Source organism: Calonectris borealis, chromosome 7, assembly GCF_964195595.1.
Source record: "Calonectris borealis chromosome 7, bCalBor7.hap1.2, whole genome shotgun sequence".
NCBI lineage: Eukaryota > Metazoa > Chordata > Aves > Procellariiformes > Procellariidae > Calonectris > Calonectris borealis.
The window spans coordinates 36040716-36056430 of NC_134318.1; the positions used below are offsets into that span (position 1 = coordinate 36040716).

At 39.9% G+C, this 15715-nt stretch overlaps 1 protein-coding gene across 1 annotated transcript in view; it reads right to left on the bottom strand.

Annotated features, from left to right (window-relative positions):
- The window catches only part of GFRA1 (GDNF family receptor alpha 1), a 147033-nt gene that overhangs the window by 52999 nt on the left and 78319 nt on the right, over positions 1-15715 (bottom strand). The window contains exon 4 of the mRNA XM_075155135.1: positions 1215-1554. Within this exon, the coding sequence (XP_075011236.1) occupies positions 1215-1554 (340 nt within the window). The remainder of the gene's footprint in view (positions 1-1214; positions 1555-15715) is intronic.

A 15715-nucleotide genomic window follows, 5' to 3' on the forward strand; every position in this document is an offset into this window, starting at 1 on the left:
ACTCACTGGACTGAAATGAGAACCCTGCTCTGATTTAAACCTGCTCTAATTTGGGTCAGCAGGAAACTGGCTCCAGCTTTCCCCTGAGCCATCGAGGGTAGGGCGCTGCTCGCCTCCTCACCTCTGAACAACGCTCGGGCACATCTGAGGTGCTATGGCTAAACGCTTAAGATCAGCAGTGGAGATCTCATAAACAAGCTTCAAAGTAAATATATTACCAGGCATATGTAAGTACTTGTTAAGATTTATATCTTCAGTGTCCCTGACATTTTACAATAGTGTTTATTTCCTTGCTTGCTAATTCACAGAATTGGATAATCTAGAAGGAATTTACACATTAGAAATGAGCAAGATTCTTGGGCGTAACTTCATAAATACGACATTAGCACAGTAACGTTCTAATATAAATATACATGTCCCTAAGTAGGAATAAAGCATTTCCTAAGGGCAGAGGAGGTTCTTCATGTCACTGAATAAGCGTTGTGTGACAACCTGCGGGGAACTCAACAAGGCGAAAGGACCCAGTTTGTCCAGTGGAGCAGCGCCCTGCGCTGCCTCTCCGGGCTGAACGCACAGAGGAAAGAGGCTGGGAATCGGGTCAGTGAATCAATGACCCTCCAGTTGTATCAGCTCAGCACTCTTGAAAGGGGAGGGGAGATAAAACAATTCCAAGGCTAAAACAGCTCTATGAAGATAGTGGGATCTAGTCTACAAGTGTGGACTCCTTTTTTTCCAATGAAGAAAAAACCCACAAGTAGTCTGTGTATTGTGACTATTTATGACGTCGATTTATGTGGCTTGTATTCCGTTATTAGTGCTCACACGTAAGATTACAATGAAAATAAATTCCATTATAATGAATAACTCTATTTTCACCTGGTCCCTAATGGGACATAAAAATCATTCTGAGACATCATTTCAAAGAGACAGGTAATGAAAATGTTTCCAACAAAAATCTGTAAAAATTAAACTGCGGGTTTAAAGATTCCTGTAATGCGAGGAAGTAGCTGTGAACAATTTTGGAGAAGGCACGCACTGTAACCAGACGCAGGCTTTTGTTATTCTGTTAAGGATGTCGGAGGCGGTTGCTTTTTGCCCCTGATTCATCCTTTTCCCTAGTGGATATTCTGACCCTTAGTCCTGGCAAACCCAGCAGTACCAAAAAGTTCTCTCTGGTACCTCATTAATCACTCCCCTGCCGTGTGCTATCTTACCTGCAGATGTAATTCTTCTTGCAGGATTCTTGTAAATTCAGGCAGTTTGGTTTCTCCCTGTCCTCATATGAACACACAGGAACAATAGTCTGCCGTCTCCTTTCTGTACAGGCTACGTCTCGACAGGAGCAGAAGAGCATCCCGTAGCTGTGCTTTGGGGGAACTTTGTCAAAAAATAGCCGGAGGGCCTTATGACACTTCCGCTTGTTACAGATTTCATTAGACGTGCTGCTGGTGCAGGGGGTTATGTAAGCAGATCTGAACCTCTTGCAGGTATCATTTAGGTTACAAGCTTTTGCTGCATCCAAGCAATTGTTCCCCTTTGAAAGTACTGGCTCCACTAGAAAAAACAACACAACAGCAGTAAGAAATGCGTCACATTTATATTGTGTTTTGATGTTTGTGTTTATTTCACTGTTAATGAGATCCTGATTATATATTTGTTACGTACAAAACTTTCAGTGCCAGAAACTGCGACCAGTTTCTTAGGGTAATGGTTTAACGAGCGAACAAGAGCGCAGGCATGCGTTAAGGTCAGAATGCCGGCAAATAAATGACAGTTACACCGGGCAGGCTGTACTTCTTCTTTGTAGCAGACATGCAGGATGACTATTGGGTAAGACTTGGCCTCATTAAAAAGCTATTAAAATCACTGGTAAATTGGAAGGGATACGTTTGGCCCATCACACAAGAACACAGTGAGAACGTGGGCTCCTAACTCTGGTTTTGTAAAGCTCTGACATTTTTTATTTTTCCTTGAACAGCATATATGACATTCAGTGTCTACACCAGGTAACAACATTTAAATGTAATTTGTGTACTCTGCAGAATGTAAAAGCCACATGCCTGTCACTACAGTTTTTGAGGTATGAAAACAGCCCACCCAGGCAGAAAGGAAAGCAGGTGCAGCCCCATGACTGTGAGCTCTCTAAGGCCACCCACCAGGCCGATAAGCTCCATGCTTAGTTAAAGACATTGTTATGAGATCTATAGATGCCACCTGAACCCTGGAAGTTTTATGAAGTTCACAAGCTTTGAAAAAGCTGATGTAGAATTAATAAGTCGCTGTGAAAGAAACGTTTTAAAACAAGGAGTATGTCTCTCTCACACACACATATGCACACACTACAAGAAGTTATAGAAAAAATTAAACTCAGATAAAAGTTAAGACTGTAATTACACATTTAATTTTGCAATACATTATCCAGATATTAAAACCCAATATATGCTTTGCTTGAAAATGAAGGCAACTGGCATTAGAATGCAAAATTCAATTAAGAATAATTATAATGCTGCTTTGGATATTAGGAATGCCAACATCACAGATCCAAGAAAATACATTAACTTCCCATTGCTACAGAATTTGCAAGCTGAACAAAACATTTTGCAAATAACTAAAACTCTGCAGCAATCTCTTAGGGGGGGTGGCCAAAGAGAAAACATCTCAAATGATCTAAAAAGCTCTAAGTTCCTCTTAGAAAAAGCTTTTTTTCTAGATCTTCCACCTTTTCCCAAAAACTCAGTCCAAGGCCCCTCTACAACTCAGTGCCACTCCCCTCCCTTCTCCTGCTACTCTGCCTCCCATTCCCAGATCAGGACATCAACCTTCTCTCTTTTTCCATGTCAGGAAAAGATGATGTAGCTTGGCTGACGTGGTGCACCAAGGTACTGCATTTGCTTGAACTGACTGTGCTCAGGATGGTCCTTGGATGCTAGCACACACTTCACCTTATACAAATATATACCTGCTACTATCCCATGCACTTTACATATCCAGAAATAACGCAATGCATAAGTAGCATTAGATTTTTCACTCTAGCGATATGGTGTAACTACGTTCAGTGGGTTTGTACATTTAACCTTGGTATATTTAACATTCATACTCCAAGTCCTTCCCAATCCCAGTTTCTTGCACAATAAACTGCAATTTTTTGCTTCTTATCTTCACAAATTCCCAAATTATAAATGTGCAACATTCGACTATAAATGAACAGAGCCAAGCATTTCTTATAATAGCAGCCTACCACAGTTTAAACGACACCAGATGCAAAAGAGATGAGGTATCCAAAATACAACCCTCTCATAAAATTGTAACATTTTTATATAAAATGTTGTATTACATTAGCATACAACTATAATCTTAACTATGAACTCTCAAAGTTTTTTTTATACAGTATATAGAATTATATGTTTAGTACAAATATAATTACTATGTAATCTGCAGGGCATATAATTACGCAATATATGAATAGTACATGCTAATTACTATGTGATTGCAGAGTAATTACATGGTTATTTGTGCCTGGGAGTCAACTGCTGAATTCCACTCCTTAAAACAAGATTCCGTGGAAGAGCTCTGAATGGCGCATTTTAATACGAACAGACATCAGCTTACTGTATGATATATTATAAAGCATTCATTAAAAGAAACCCAAGATGTAGTAAAGCACCTCTTTGTTGATAATCATATACATGTTTTCCACTAAGGATCCAAAATGTAGTAACTGCTGATACAGAATTAAAAAGCACTGTGAATATGAACACCTCAAAAATCAAAAGGGACAGGTTAATCAATCTTTTTAAAAAACAGCACAAGCCAACTCACTGACCACACGAACAGCAGAGAAAGTTATCTTGGATGAAAGTTGAATTAGGTGCAAATTGTTCATAAACAATAGTTATGCTCATTCATATCTTTCATACAATTTATAGCTAGACTTGCATGACTATGTGTCAAGTCTGAGGATGGACCAGGTGGTTTTTGGTTTTTTCCCTAGAACTACCCCTGGCTGTAACTTGCCACTTGCCTTTTCTATTTTGATACATATGTCTCTAGCTATTGTTCCTGGCATATTGTCATCACATTATACAAATTATTTCTACCTTTTAAAACCAAGACTAACATACAGCACATAAGAGATATGCATTAACTGCATTTGAATTAAACAAGACTGCCTAAACCAACTTTTCTCACTAATACCAGCTTCTCCCAAGCTTTTAAATCATGTTTTAATGCAAAATTTACAATCCAGAACACATTTTATGCTTTATTTTTATTGCAAAAGTACAACATAATTATTCCCAAGTCCTGTGGTAACTACAAACAGTTAACAAGACTGAGAGTTTCTGAGGATTACTTACGCAGCAGTAATACATAAGGTCAAAATTTCACCCAGCTTCTGTTCTGCAAAGCTTAAATTATTAAGACATGCAGGAGTTTGGCTCTTAGTAGGTACTGACTATGTTAAGAGCAAATGGATCTAATCCAGAGCTACTTTTCCTGCCAGCATCCTTTGGGAAAGGTCTGTGTAAGGAGATCCTTTTTCAGTTCCCCCCTCTCTTGGAGCACTGGGATATGGATTGAGGGCGGTCAGAGCAGCAGCCTGGGACAAGTAACGATTCCTTCCCACTACCATTTTCCCACCCAGAGCTTCTTCTCCTCCTGCTTTTCTTGGGTCCATTCTAGAAATTTGCCAACCCACTGCAGACTCCCAGGTAAGTTACTTCCAGACAGGTGATAAGTGATGCCTCACGCCTGCGTGCGAGGCCTGGTTCCCACCCGCGGCAAGGGGCCCAGCAGAGCAGATCTGCAAACACCAGGATGCTGCCTCCCAGCAGAAGTCACCAGCAGCTGCGAGCTGCTTCGCCGCTACGGGTGCTACCCTGCTGCGGTGCAGGCAGAGTCATGGCAGAACACAGCCAGAGCCAGGAGCTGCTGCCTTGGTGGGAAAGCAGCAGCTCCCAACATCCACAGAGTTAGGATGCCTAAAAACATCCTCCTACCAAGCAGCGTGCTGAACACTATGTGCAAAAACTCTGGGGCAGTAATAATTTGCTTACTGATATACCTTACCCCTACATGGATCAGCTCTTCTACTGCACATGTAACGCATGCATGCAAGGTGAGATGTTTTTCTGATAAATTTTATTGATGAAAAAACAGGCCTTGTATTATAGTATAAGGTGTTACCACTTTGGTATTTGTTATCTCCTGAACCGCCCCCAACCCTGGCCCAACATTGTTACAGCTGCAACAGTTCTGGACTCAAGCTCCCGTATGACAGCAGAAAGAAGCCAGTGCTTCAGTCTTTTATCCAGAGATGTTTCTGAAGTTTTAATAGGGCTTCCTCTGCTCTGTGTGACCTTCCTTATGCTTCACCCTCTTTCACAGTCTCTTCACCTTAATCTTTCATCTTCCTTGCATTTCCATTTCTATTTCATTTCTGCACCTACTGAGCCTGTGGCTGTCTCCTCAGCGCCTGCTCACCCCATGGTGCACAAGAAGGGACTCTCAGTGGATACTGGTAGCTTCTTACTCGTGCTCCACTAGATGGAAGGAGTGAAAGGACTGTTACTTGTTCTATAAGATTCTTATTAAACAGCAAAATGGACACTTAGTTTTCAGTTTTCTTACAGTACATAAAAAGCAAGGTTGCCATTAAATTTACAATTACTATTTGCAAGTAATTAGCATTAGTAGGTTTTCTAGGGTCTTTAGTGAAGGGAATGCTCTAAAGAGAGCAGTAAATGTTAATGTGATGGAAGGCAAAATTACAAAGTGATAGAGGTGACCACACAGATATGGGCCTATTTCAATGCAGGTGTGGCATATAGGAACCAAAAAACGACCAGAATAAAGAGGAGAACCACGATCCCACTTTAACAAAAGTGCTGCTATGGGGTTCACCAAAGTAATTCTGCTTTGTAAGAAGAACAGATTATAAAAATAAGGAAATCATGGGAAATATTGTCATCTGCATCTTAATGGATTCAAATAAACTACCATTTTCCTGGACAAATTATTTCTAATCTCAAATGGCAGGGAAAAAAAAAGTCATCCCTGAGAAATCATGAGACTGATGCACATGTTCATGTTACCCTGAGGTTCTACTTGTCTCCTACTCAGCCTTTAGAGAACAGTCAGGCCTACTTCAAACCTTGTCCATAATCATCATAAGCAGGTGCTTTACTTTTTAAAATTAAAGCTAATACATTATCAGCTTTATCCAGGGCTTTCAAAGTACTACCAAATACAACAATATGCATGTTGAAATTACAATAGATGGCAGCAGTAGGTACACCAGGTGACAAGGATGTTGAGACTGACTCCTGTGTGCAGAAGAGCACACCCAGGGCTAGAGCAACAAAAGGACCTAAAACAAAACTGCCTAAACTGAGACTTTAGGTTCCTGAGACCAACGCTGGAACATTTTACATTCCTAGTCAGTCCTCCCCAATGCTGGTCATGCAAGTCTTTGATAATGCAAATTCCACACATGCCTAGAATTCTTTTCTGAATACACCCATAAATCCACCTGAGGAGGTAAAGACTATCTCCTGGCCAATCCCCATAGAGATCAAGAACATTTACATTGCTTAGTGTGAACCAACAGACATGATTTGGAAGTGTTCATCACTACCATGTTCTGCACAACTGCTACACCCAAAGTCTTTTTCAAAACACCCAGGTCTTTGTTTTTATGAGACTCCACTGATGAATCATCAGTCGGGATCTAGGAGACTTTGGTTCAATGCCTTCCCTGACCTGGAGGCTCAGAACCGCTGTTCTCATTTCCCAGAAGGGTTCTCAAATATCTCGCTCTAGGGTGTTCTCAAGAAGGTGCACAGGAAATAGTGCGTTTTGCAAAACACAGGAGAGAGCATGATGTTTCAGCCCAAGGGTGAGAGCTCTCCCCGGGAGGCAGATTGCTGGGTTCTGGCCTGCACCCAGGAAAGAGAGTTATTTCTCTTACAAGAGCAATGACTGGAAACCAGGACACTCTTCCTGAAGATGACTCTCTTAATTGTAAGTCTGCAGAGGCGTGATGCCACTTGTGCTCTCTTCTTTTAATCCCTTCTAAAAAAGCATAATCTTTTCGATACCACAGCTCCTCCCCTTCCTTCCAGACCAACCTACTGCCTAATCCATAGGGTAGTCTCCCAGGCTTTCTGAAAACCTATAGAGAAGAGCACAGAGCACAGAGCACAGGCATCCCAGTTCCTCAAAGACTATTCTGATCACTAACTTAATGACTAAAGCACCATGATATCTTCTGCTAGGTGCCCATTTAAAGAAGAGTGGCTCTCTACTACCAGGAGCGTACACCGATTGCTGTGTGGACAGACGCACCTGCCTGAGGCTGTGAATTTGGCTCCTCAGGTTCAAAGTCTTCCAAGAAATCTGTTTCTGTATTTCTTATCGTCCATCTAGAGATTTATTGTGCAGGTTTTTTTGTTGGTTGTTTGGGGTTGGTTTTGGTTTTTTGTTTTGTTTTGTTTTTGTTTTTTACACAGTATTCCCTGTGCACTTTATAAGGATTCTGGCCATCTTTAGATATCACCTGGAAGCAGGGGCTCCTGAATTTACATGCCTAAATCTATCTCTAGGACGAGAGGAAATGGCCTCAAGTTGCGCCAAGGGAGGTTTAGATTGGACATTAGGAGAAAATTCTTTACTGAAAGAGTGGTCAGGCCTTGGAACAGGCTGCCCAGGGAAGTGGTGGAGTCACCATCCCTGGAAGTATTTAAAAGACGTGTAGATGAGGCCCTTAGGGACATGGTTTAGTGGACATGGTGTGTTGGGTTGACGGTTGGACACGATGATCTTAGAGGTCTTTTCCAACCTGTATGATTCTATGATTCTATGATTCTATGATCTCTTGGTCTGTTTCTGGACGTTTAATTCTACTAAGAGGGCCACATGCCCTACATGCTGCATTTTGCATTGCCCAAGCTCACCACTGGATCTGGCCTCTAACATTTAGCAGGACTCTTGTCTCCATTTAGAGTTAGATCCTGATACCTTTAGTTGACCATTTCCTGGTGCATTTAATAGATGTTACAGATAAAGACCGCAAGAGAAAACTCCTATGCTGGATATTTGTTGGTGAAAAAGGGGAGAAATGATGTCTTAAGATTTCCTTTGGTACTTTCAGTCTTTTCTGGGAAGGAATGGGGAAAGGCTGCGCAGAAAAAAACAGGTGGCGTTGGCTGAGGGACATCTGCTCAACTTTCAGGTTATGTGAGAGGAAAGCCTTGCAACCCTACAGTGAACCGGTTTACATTTTTGTTCCACGAGAGCAGCGAGGGAGAGGAAACCCTGCTCCCCAGTGTTAACAACATTGCCGTCTGCTGCTGAAATTCTTTCTGTCTTCACTCACACAAATATCCTGATCTATCACCTTTCATTTCTGCTACAAATCTAATGAAAGGTTACGCCAAGGTCCCTGATTTTCCACGTGGCACTGAGGATGGCAGTTTTGCATTATATTCATGCCAGCAAAGTTAAATCCATTTTATTCACTAGAGTTATTCTGAATTTCCAATAATCTAAGTTCAAGAATTTGGTTCTTTAACGCTACTTTTACTTCTTCTCTCCAAGATATCTCATGTAGGAGGCAGAAATGTATGAATAAAATCAGAGGCTGCTAAACAAAGACACTTCCAATTGCAAACTGATCCAGTCACTGTTTCTCACATTACTGCACCAACGATTTCAGTTCTACCCTAAAGAGTTTTAGGGTGTAAAGGTCATTTTAACGTATCTACACTGCACTAGCATTAGGGATGGATTATGCATGACTGGGACCATATACAGAATATTTTTTTTTCTGAGGGAGTGATCTCAGTCATTCCATATACAATTCATGCTCTGTACTGAGTCAGAGGCTGGTTTTGTGATGTGGAAGACTATCACCACGGTTTCAGCTGAGTTCTTCTAATTAAAATATTCAAAGTGAAAATGTGTTACTGCATATGCTCTCATGTTATACAGTTCAGTATTATTATTAGCTAAATACTAAGTCAACAGAATTGAGAATGAACTAGCACACACAGAAATACAGAATAAACCTGTGAAAATACTCAAACCTACACGGTTGCCATGAGAAGTGATTTACTGCATGCAAGTTCTCAAGACACAGTGAGGGACTGTTTACCAAAGTCATGCCAATTTACAGGGCAACTTTCAGCATTTCTTTTTATTACTGCAGAACTGAATTCACAACTTGTTTCCTCTTTTCCTCTTCCTTTGATTAATTACCGTGTTAACATAACTACTGTTCTCCTGCTTATAATGGGCTCCCTCTAAAGTGCTGCCCCAGCAAAATAAACCAGGAGAAAGCTTCTAGCTCTTTGCTCTAGCATTGCAATCCTTTCTAATCTCACTATTTTTCAAATTTATGTTCCATTCCAATAAAGCTTGTGTGAATATTATAGCAAATCAGATAATACAAGGTTATGACCCTTGTAATTGATCCTTCAAGGTTCTTTTTGCCTTTTTCCAGTTGACGTGGTAAAAATTACATTTAGATATGCTTGTTGACACTTGAGAATTCACTTTGTTGGTCATATACACTGTTTCAGAGAGATCACATTACATAATGATCTATTTCTAGGGCTTTATTTCTTCTATACCTACAACCCCATTAAGCCGTAAGCAAACCTCCCGTGGGGCTGTAAGACTACAAGTATCAAGGGGGCAATGCTCCCATACTGATCAGAGGGAGTATAGCTGGAGAAAGCATTATGTGAGAGTTAAACATTAGCTTCTATTTTAAAATATTTTCAAATAAATAAAAGCAGCTTAAAATAAAAAGTTACATTTCCATTTATAGAAAAATACATATTTTAATGAACTCAGACCATGTATGCCGGCACTAGAAATCAGTTCTCTGTAGCAATTCCATGACCACTGGAATAAAGTGATTAATTGGACTGTCTCAGTAAATGCGATCATTACACTTTTAATTAACCTTTTCAACCTCTTGCACCTTTTAGTTTTGTTATACATTAGATTTTTGCAGTTTTCCAGTTATTATGCTTGACTAAGCTTAAAACAATGCAGAGTTGTGTTAGAAAGATAAGAAAAACAATTCAAACAACTCTTACTGTTCTTAGTAAGAAAATACCGCTGATACTGTCATCGTAAGGGTAGTTATAAATCAGGTGGAGGACAGACATTCTGAACTCTGTGGCTACATTCCCACCTAATTTTTGTTTTGGCAGCACACTGTTATTTAATGGCTCTGGCTACCAGGAAACTAGCTTTTGAAAATTCTTTCTCAACCTAGTTATAATTACTCCATATAAATCATACAATGATCAATTATAATAATCTTAGCTTCATCCATTATTTAAGCTTAGCATTTGAATCTACACAGCAGGAGTGCAGGAAATTCCAGAGTCCTCTCTCTGCTCACTAACAACTGCTTTATTCCTGAAGTCATGCCAGTTACAGAAAAGAAGGGGCCAGATATGCTCTTAGCTATGACATCGAAACCTGAAATAACCACAGATTTCAGACGAGGAAAGGTTTTTGGCCCTGAATATGGTATTTTTTCTAACCACACTAGCTTCCTGTTGTTGAAGCTAAATTCAACATGAGATTTTGCTTTCTTTACATTGGTGCACCAAAATCAGAGTTCTACAATTATACACACTGAGACTACAGTATATTCTTACTTTAAAATGGCTTAGATCTTTCTCATATATATGTGTACAGACCAGACACATGTGTATATGTACATAGAATGTTTGTATACACACGTGTATATGTGCATAGAATGTTTCAATACTGTTTGGCTGCATGTCTCATTTTACAAGAAAGCTACTTATATATTTGTTAATAAGTATGGGAAATAACCCAAGTCTTTTTGTTTAACTTAAGGCTGATTCTAAGATATTTGAACTCGGCGTGATTGGAACGGTAAGTCTGATGGAAGGAGGAAAGACTAAAAGGAAACAAACTTTCACAAAGGCTCAAGCAAAACATCCAAACATTTTTCAGAAAAACTCTAAAACTATAACTGGACTTCAAATTAGTAACAAGGATTTTTAGAGCATTTTAATCAACTAACTATATATTTTTGATATGCAAAATATTAAGGTTATGATTATTACTTTTTTGTACCTTGTCCTATTTCAGTCTCAGCCATAATATATGCTATAAAATGTAAACATAGGGTCTGTTTTGAGGTTTAATATTTTGAAATTTTCCAACACATATTTTAGTGTTTCAGCTAGATGCCAAGAATGGCTTTCGCAATAAAGCTGTATTTTTCTGTTTTACTTTTTTCATTTCATTAAATAATAAAGCTGTTAAAATGTGGGAAGTGAATACGCTAAAAGTGTTAGGATATATTAAAAAAAATAAAGTGGTGCTTTTTGACAAACAGAACCACACTTTCAAAAGAAAGAGTAATAGGTGAACCAAAGGGAAAGAGGTCAAAGATGGGAACATGAATACTGTCTGGCACAACAGGAAAAGGGCTGAGAAAGCCCTCAACTTAGACTATAAATGTACATAGAAATGGGAACAACTCCAACACCAGGAATAAAAGTATAAATCCATATGTCCAAATTTGGGCATCACATGAAATTTGTCCATGGACAAAGCACAAGTAGAAGCTCAGCAAATGGTGCATAAGTAAAAATTAACTGGCAGGATTTTCAGGGTTTTTTTTTTAAATAAGAGGCAAATATGACCCACAGCAACTCTTTTCAGGAGATATAAAAACTCTTCCTCAAATGTTCAACTGGGAACACTATTTAGCTCATCAGATGGATAAATGCACAGTAGAGGAACCAAGGAACTTCTCTGTGCTCCTCAGCTGGGCAGACTTTGGTCTGCCCAAAGCCCTAAAAAACTTGCAGCATTTAGATTCAAGCAGAGAAAGGAGATGTCAAGGAAGGAGAGCTTGCCAGAGCAGGAAGAAAATTCTAGAAAAACAAGACCTCATACATTATAAAGCTGGCATTCATATTTGATCTTAGAATTGCAAGGTTGGAAGGCATTTCATAAAATAATCCACCCTCCCACCCCACAGCAAGACCAGCTATAGCCAGAAAAAACCCTGACTGATGCTTCTTAGACATACCCAAGTCCATAGGACCAGAGGGTTTGCATGCAAAAGTGCTGAGGGATCTGGCCTATGTCACTGTGAGGCTGATCTTTTCATAGGTCTTGGCGATCAGGGGAACTTCCTGATGACTGGATGTCCTGGTTTCGGCTGGGATAGGGTTAAATTTCTTCCTAGTGCTGTGTTTTGGATTTAGTATGAGAAGAATGTTGATAACACACTGATGTTTTCAGTTGTTGCTAAGTGCCCTCCTAGTCCAAGGACAGCTCCTGTGCCTACTGACTGAGCTAGGTACACAAGATGGGAGGGAACATAATCAGGACAGCCAGCCCAGCTGGCTAATGGGGTATTCCATACCATGTGACGTCATGCTCAGTATATGAACGGTAGGCGTGATCCAGGAAGTACCGATCGCTACTTGGTTATCGGTCAGCGCGGGTGGTGAGCAATTGCATTGTGCATCACTCATTTTGTATATTCTATCATTATTTATTATCATTATTTTCCCTTTTTTGTTCTGTTAAACTGTCTTTATCTCAACCCACAAGTTTTTCTCACTCTTACCCTTCTGATTCTCTCCCCGTCCCACTGGGGGGGTGGGGGGAGTGAGTGAGCGGCTGCGTGGGATTTGGCTGCCTGCCAGGTTAAACCACGACACTGGAGTAAAGCAAAGTCACAAATATCTTCAAGAAAGGCAAACAGAGGGATACAGGGAATAACAGGTGGGTCAGCCCAGCCTCAGTTGCAGGGATGATTATTGAGCAAGCCCTCCTTGATGCCATATTCATTCACATAAAGGGTAAGAAGGTGATGAAAAACAGTCAGCATGGATTTACCAAGGTCAAATCAGGCCTGACTGCCTTCTACATTGAGATGGCTGGTTCAGTGGACAGAGGGAGAGCACAGTGTCAATTTACATTGACTTTAGCAAGCCTTTTGATACAGTCTCCCATATTAATCCTTGCAGCCAAATTGGAAAAACAGAGTTTGGATAGGAGGATGGAAAGGTGGAAGGTGAAAACTGGCCCTGCTTTGAGTGGGACCTCGATGACCTCCAAAGGTCTCTTCCTACCTTAATTATCTGCTTAATCTATGCTCTAACCTGTTTTTCAGTAACTCCACAGCCTCTCCAAATAGCTATCCAGTATTCCCTATGCATCCCATTAAAATTTTTTCGTGGTATCTAATCTAACCATCACTTCCTGCAACATAATTCCCTGTTTCCTTCCTAACTTTACTCCTTTCCTCTTAGTAATGTCTTTTTAACTGCGTGAAGACTGTCATTCTCCCATCACTGCACTCTTCTTTTAAGCCAGTCCTCCCCAATCTACTAATTCTTTCTTCATAACTTAAGTCATGTTTTCTAGATATCTAAACTTACGCTATTTTATTTCAGATTTGAAAAAAAATGGAGATTACAAAAAGATCCATTGTCCAAGAGTTACTGTACGAGTTGTACTCTGGAGATCGCTACAGACAGACAAAACCTGTTAATTCAAGAGCTGCTGAAGCATAGCTTACTCCAGCCTCAAGCAATACCAGTGTAGGTAGGGATGGTTTACACACATTGAATGTCTACTGCAGAAGTATATATTAGCTTATCTATGACAGCAGCTTGCTCCTGATGGCTATAACCTGAGAAAAGAGTCAAAGTATATAAAATCTTAGTAGAAAAGCTATCCTGCTTATTCTGCAGTATTACTCTTTCACCAGGAAAATTAAGAGAGGACAGAGGGCTGGAGAAATGACTGTGAATCAAGTCTGACAACAGCAGCTGATGGGATAAATCAGGAAACATTTGAAAGCAGAGAGTGCAGAAAGATACTCTCTCCAGCATAACAAGAGGAAAGCTCTACCTTCTCTAAAGCTCTCCTGCAACTCCTATCAGGTAGACACAGATGTCTCTATGGTCATGACAAAAGTACATTAGCACAAGTAAAAGAAGAGGCTAAAATCATAGTAAAAGCAGCAGTAACAGAAACAGGGCAGATGCTCAATTAGTGACAGCAGCAGTAGGGGTGGGACAAAGGTTGCCATCATGGCAGCAGAGAGAGCAATAGAGTCAGAGAACAGCAAAAGTCACAGCAGCTGTGGATCATCCGAATCATCCCCCCTTTCCCTGCTGCTAGTGAAAACCATTTGGGGCAGTTATCTGGCCTATCTACCAAACAATATGAGCCTCATTCCATTAATCCACCACCAGCTGCTCTTCTTTTCTCTATCAGTTGGTCCCAACGCAATCCTGTTGAATACAAATAAATTCACCATAATGTGAAGAGGGTAACACTGGTAACTCTTGGCTGTTCATGGATTTGCTGTGGATCAGCTTCAGGAAGCTTATGTGAGCTGCAGTCACTGTGTTGCTGCTGACTTCATCTTAAGTCTCATTGCTGAGACTCCAAAAACCAATGATCAAGGAGATTTGTGCACTGAGGCAGGTGCACTTAATGGAACAAGGGAAATAAGATACTTTGGAAATAAGTAACTTAAATGATACTGACTTAGTGATTTAATAATGATTATGATGGTCACTATCCTACTGTGTGGCCAGAAGATAAAGCAGTACAAAATGAAGGTAAGGCAGCTGTGTATGATGTGTATCACTTACATACATGTAACTGGGGGTTTATTAACTTGAAATCAGTATGTTATTTAATAAATTAGACCACACTAATAATTAGACCACTGCCTACTGTCTACTCTAAATTACCTTTCACTTCCACTTATGCCACGTACGATACGTGGCAATAGACAGAAAGCTTCTTTCTGTTTTGTCTTCAGCGGTCTGGTCTTTCCCCTGTTCTCTGCTGATCCCTCTCCCTGAGCTAGTCTGATTTACCTTTACTTATCTCTTATAAATGTGCAACTTCTCTTTTTTTTCCAAATGTAAAAAAGTAGTTCTTCCTGAAAAAAGGCAAGCAGGAAATCAAATTATTTTGACTTCATTGTTAACTACACTCGTGTTATAGCACTCGTGCCTCTTTTTCGAGGTGCTACCTCCATGCCTCAGCTGTCTGCCATTTAGTGTCCAGTCTGAAGCCCACTGAACACAGTATTTTGACTTCCATTTGCTTCAATAAACTCTGGATCCAGGTTTTATGCTCTAATTCAGCCTGTGCTTTAAACCCATTTAAATCAACTAAGCATTTGATTAAGTACTATCATGAACTGGGCATCAGCTTACACTCTCCTTGGCTCCATTTTAACTCTAAAATACATATGGAATGCATTGGCTTTTATTTAGTGTACATGTTTACAAATATGTGAATGCACACGTACATAGGAGTAACGTAAAAAAACCTGAAAGAGAAAACGATTGTTACACTAAAATTAATTATTTCAATGTTCAAACACTAAAGTAAAATGAAAGTCTTCCTAATTAGTGAGGAGTGATCCTCACTAAGTAAAATGACAACACTATTTACATTTAAATAGTCTATTTTATTCAGAGTCACTTCACACACACGCACACTACTGAGTGTTCTGGAGTGGAGAATTATACCTATCCAGCACCAGTAACACTGTCCAAGAGGCACTGGAGGGATATAGATAGGAGATGAACTAAAAGTGTATAATACTCCTGTAATCAAAACTATAACACTTATCCAAATCACTATTATTTTTTTTCAACATTAACACTCC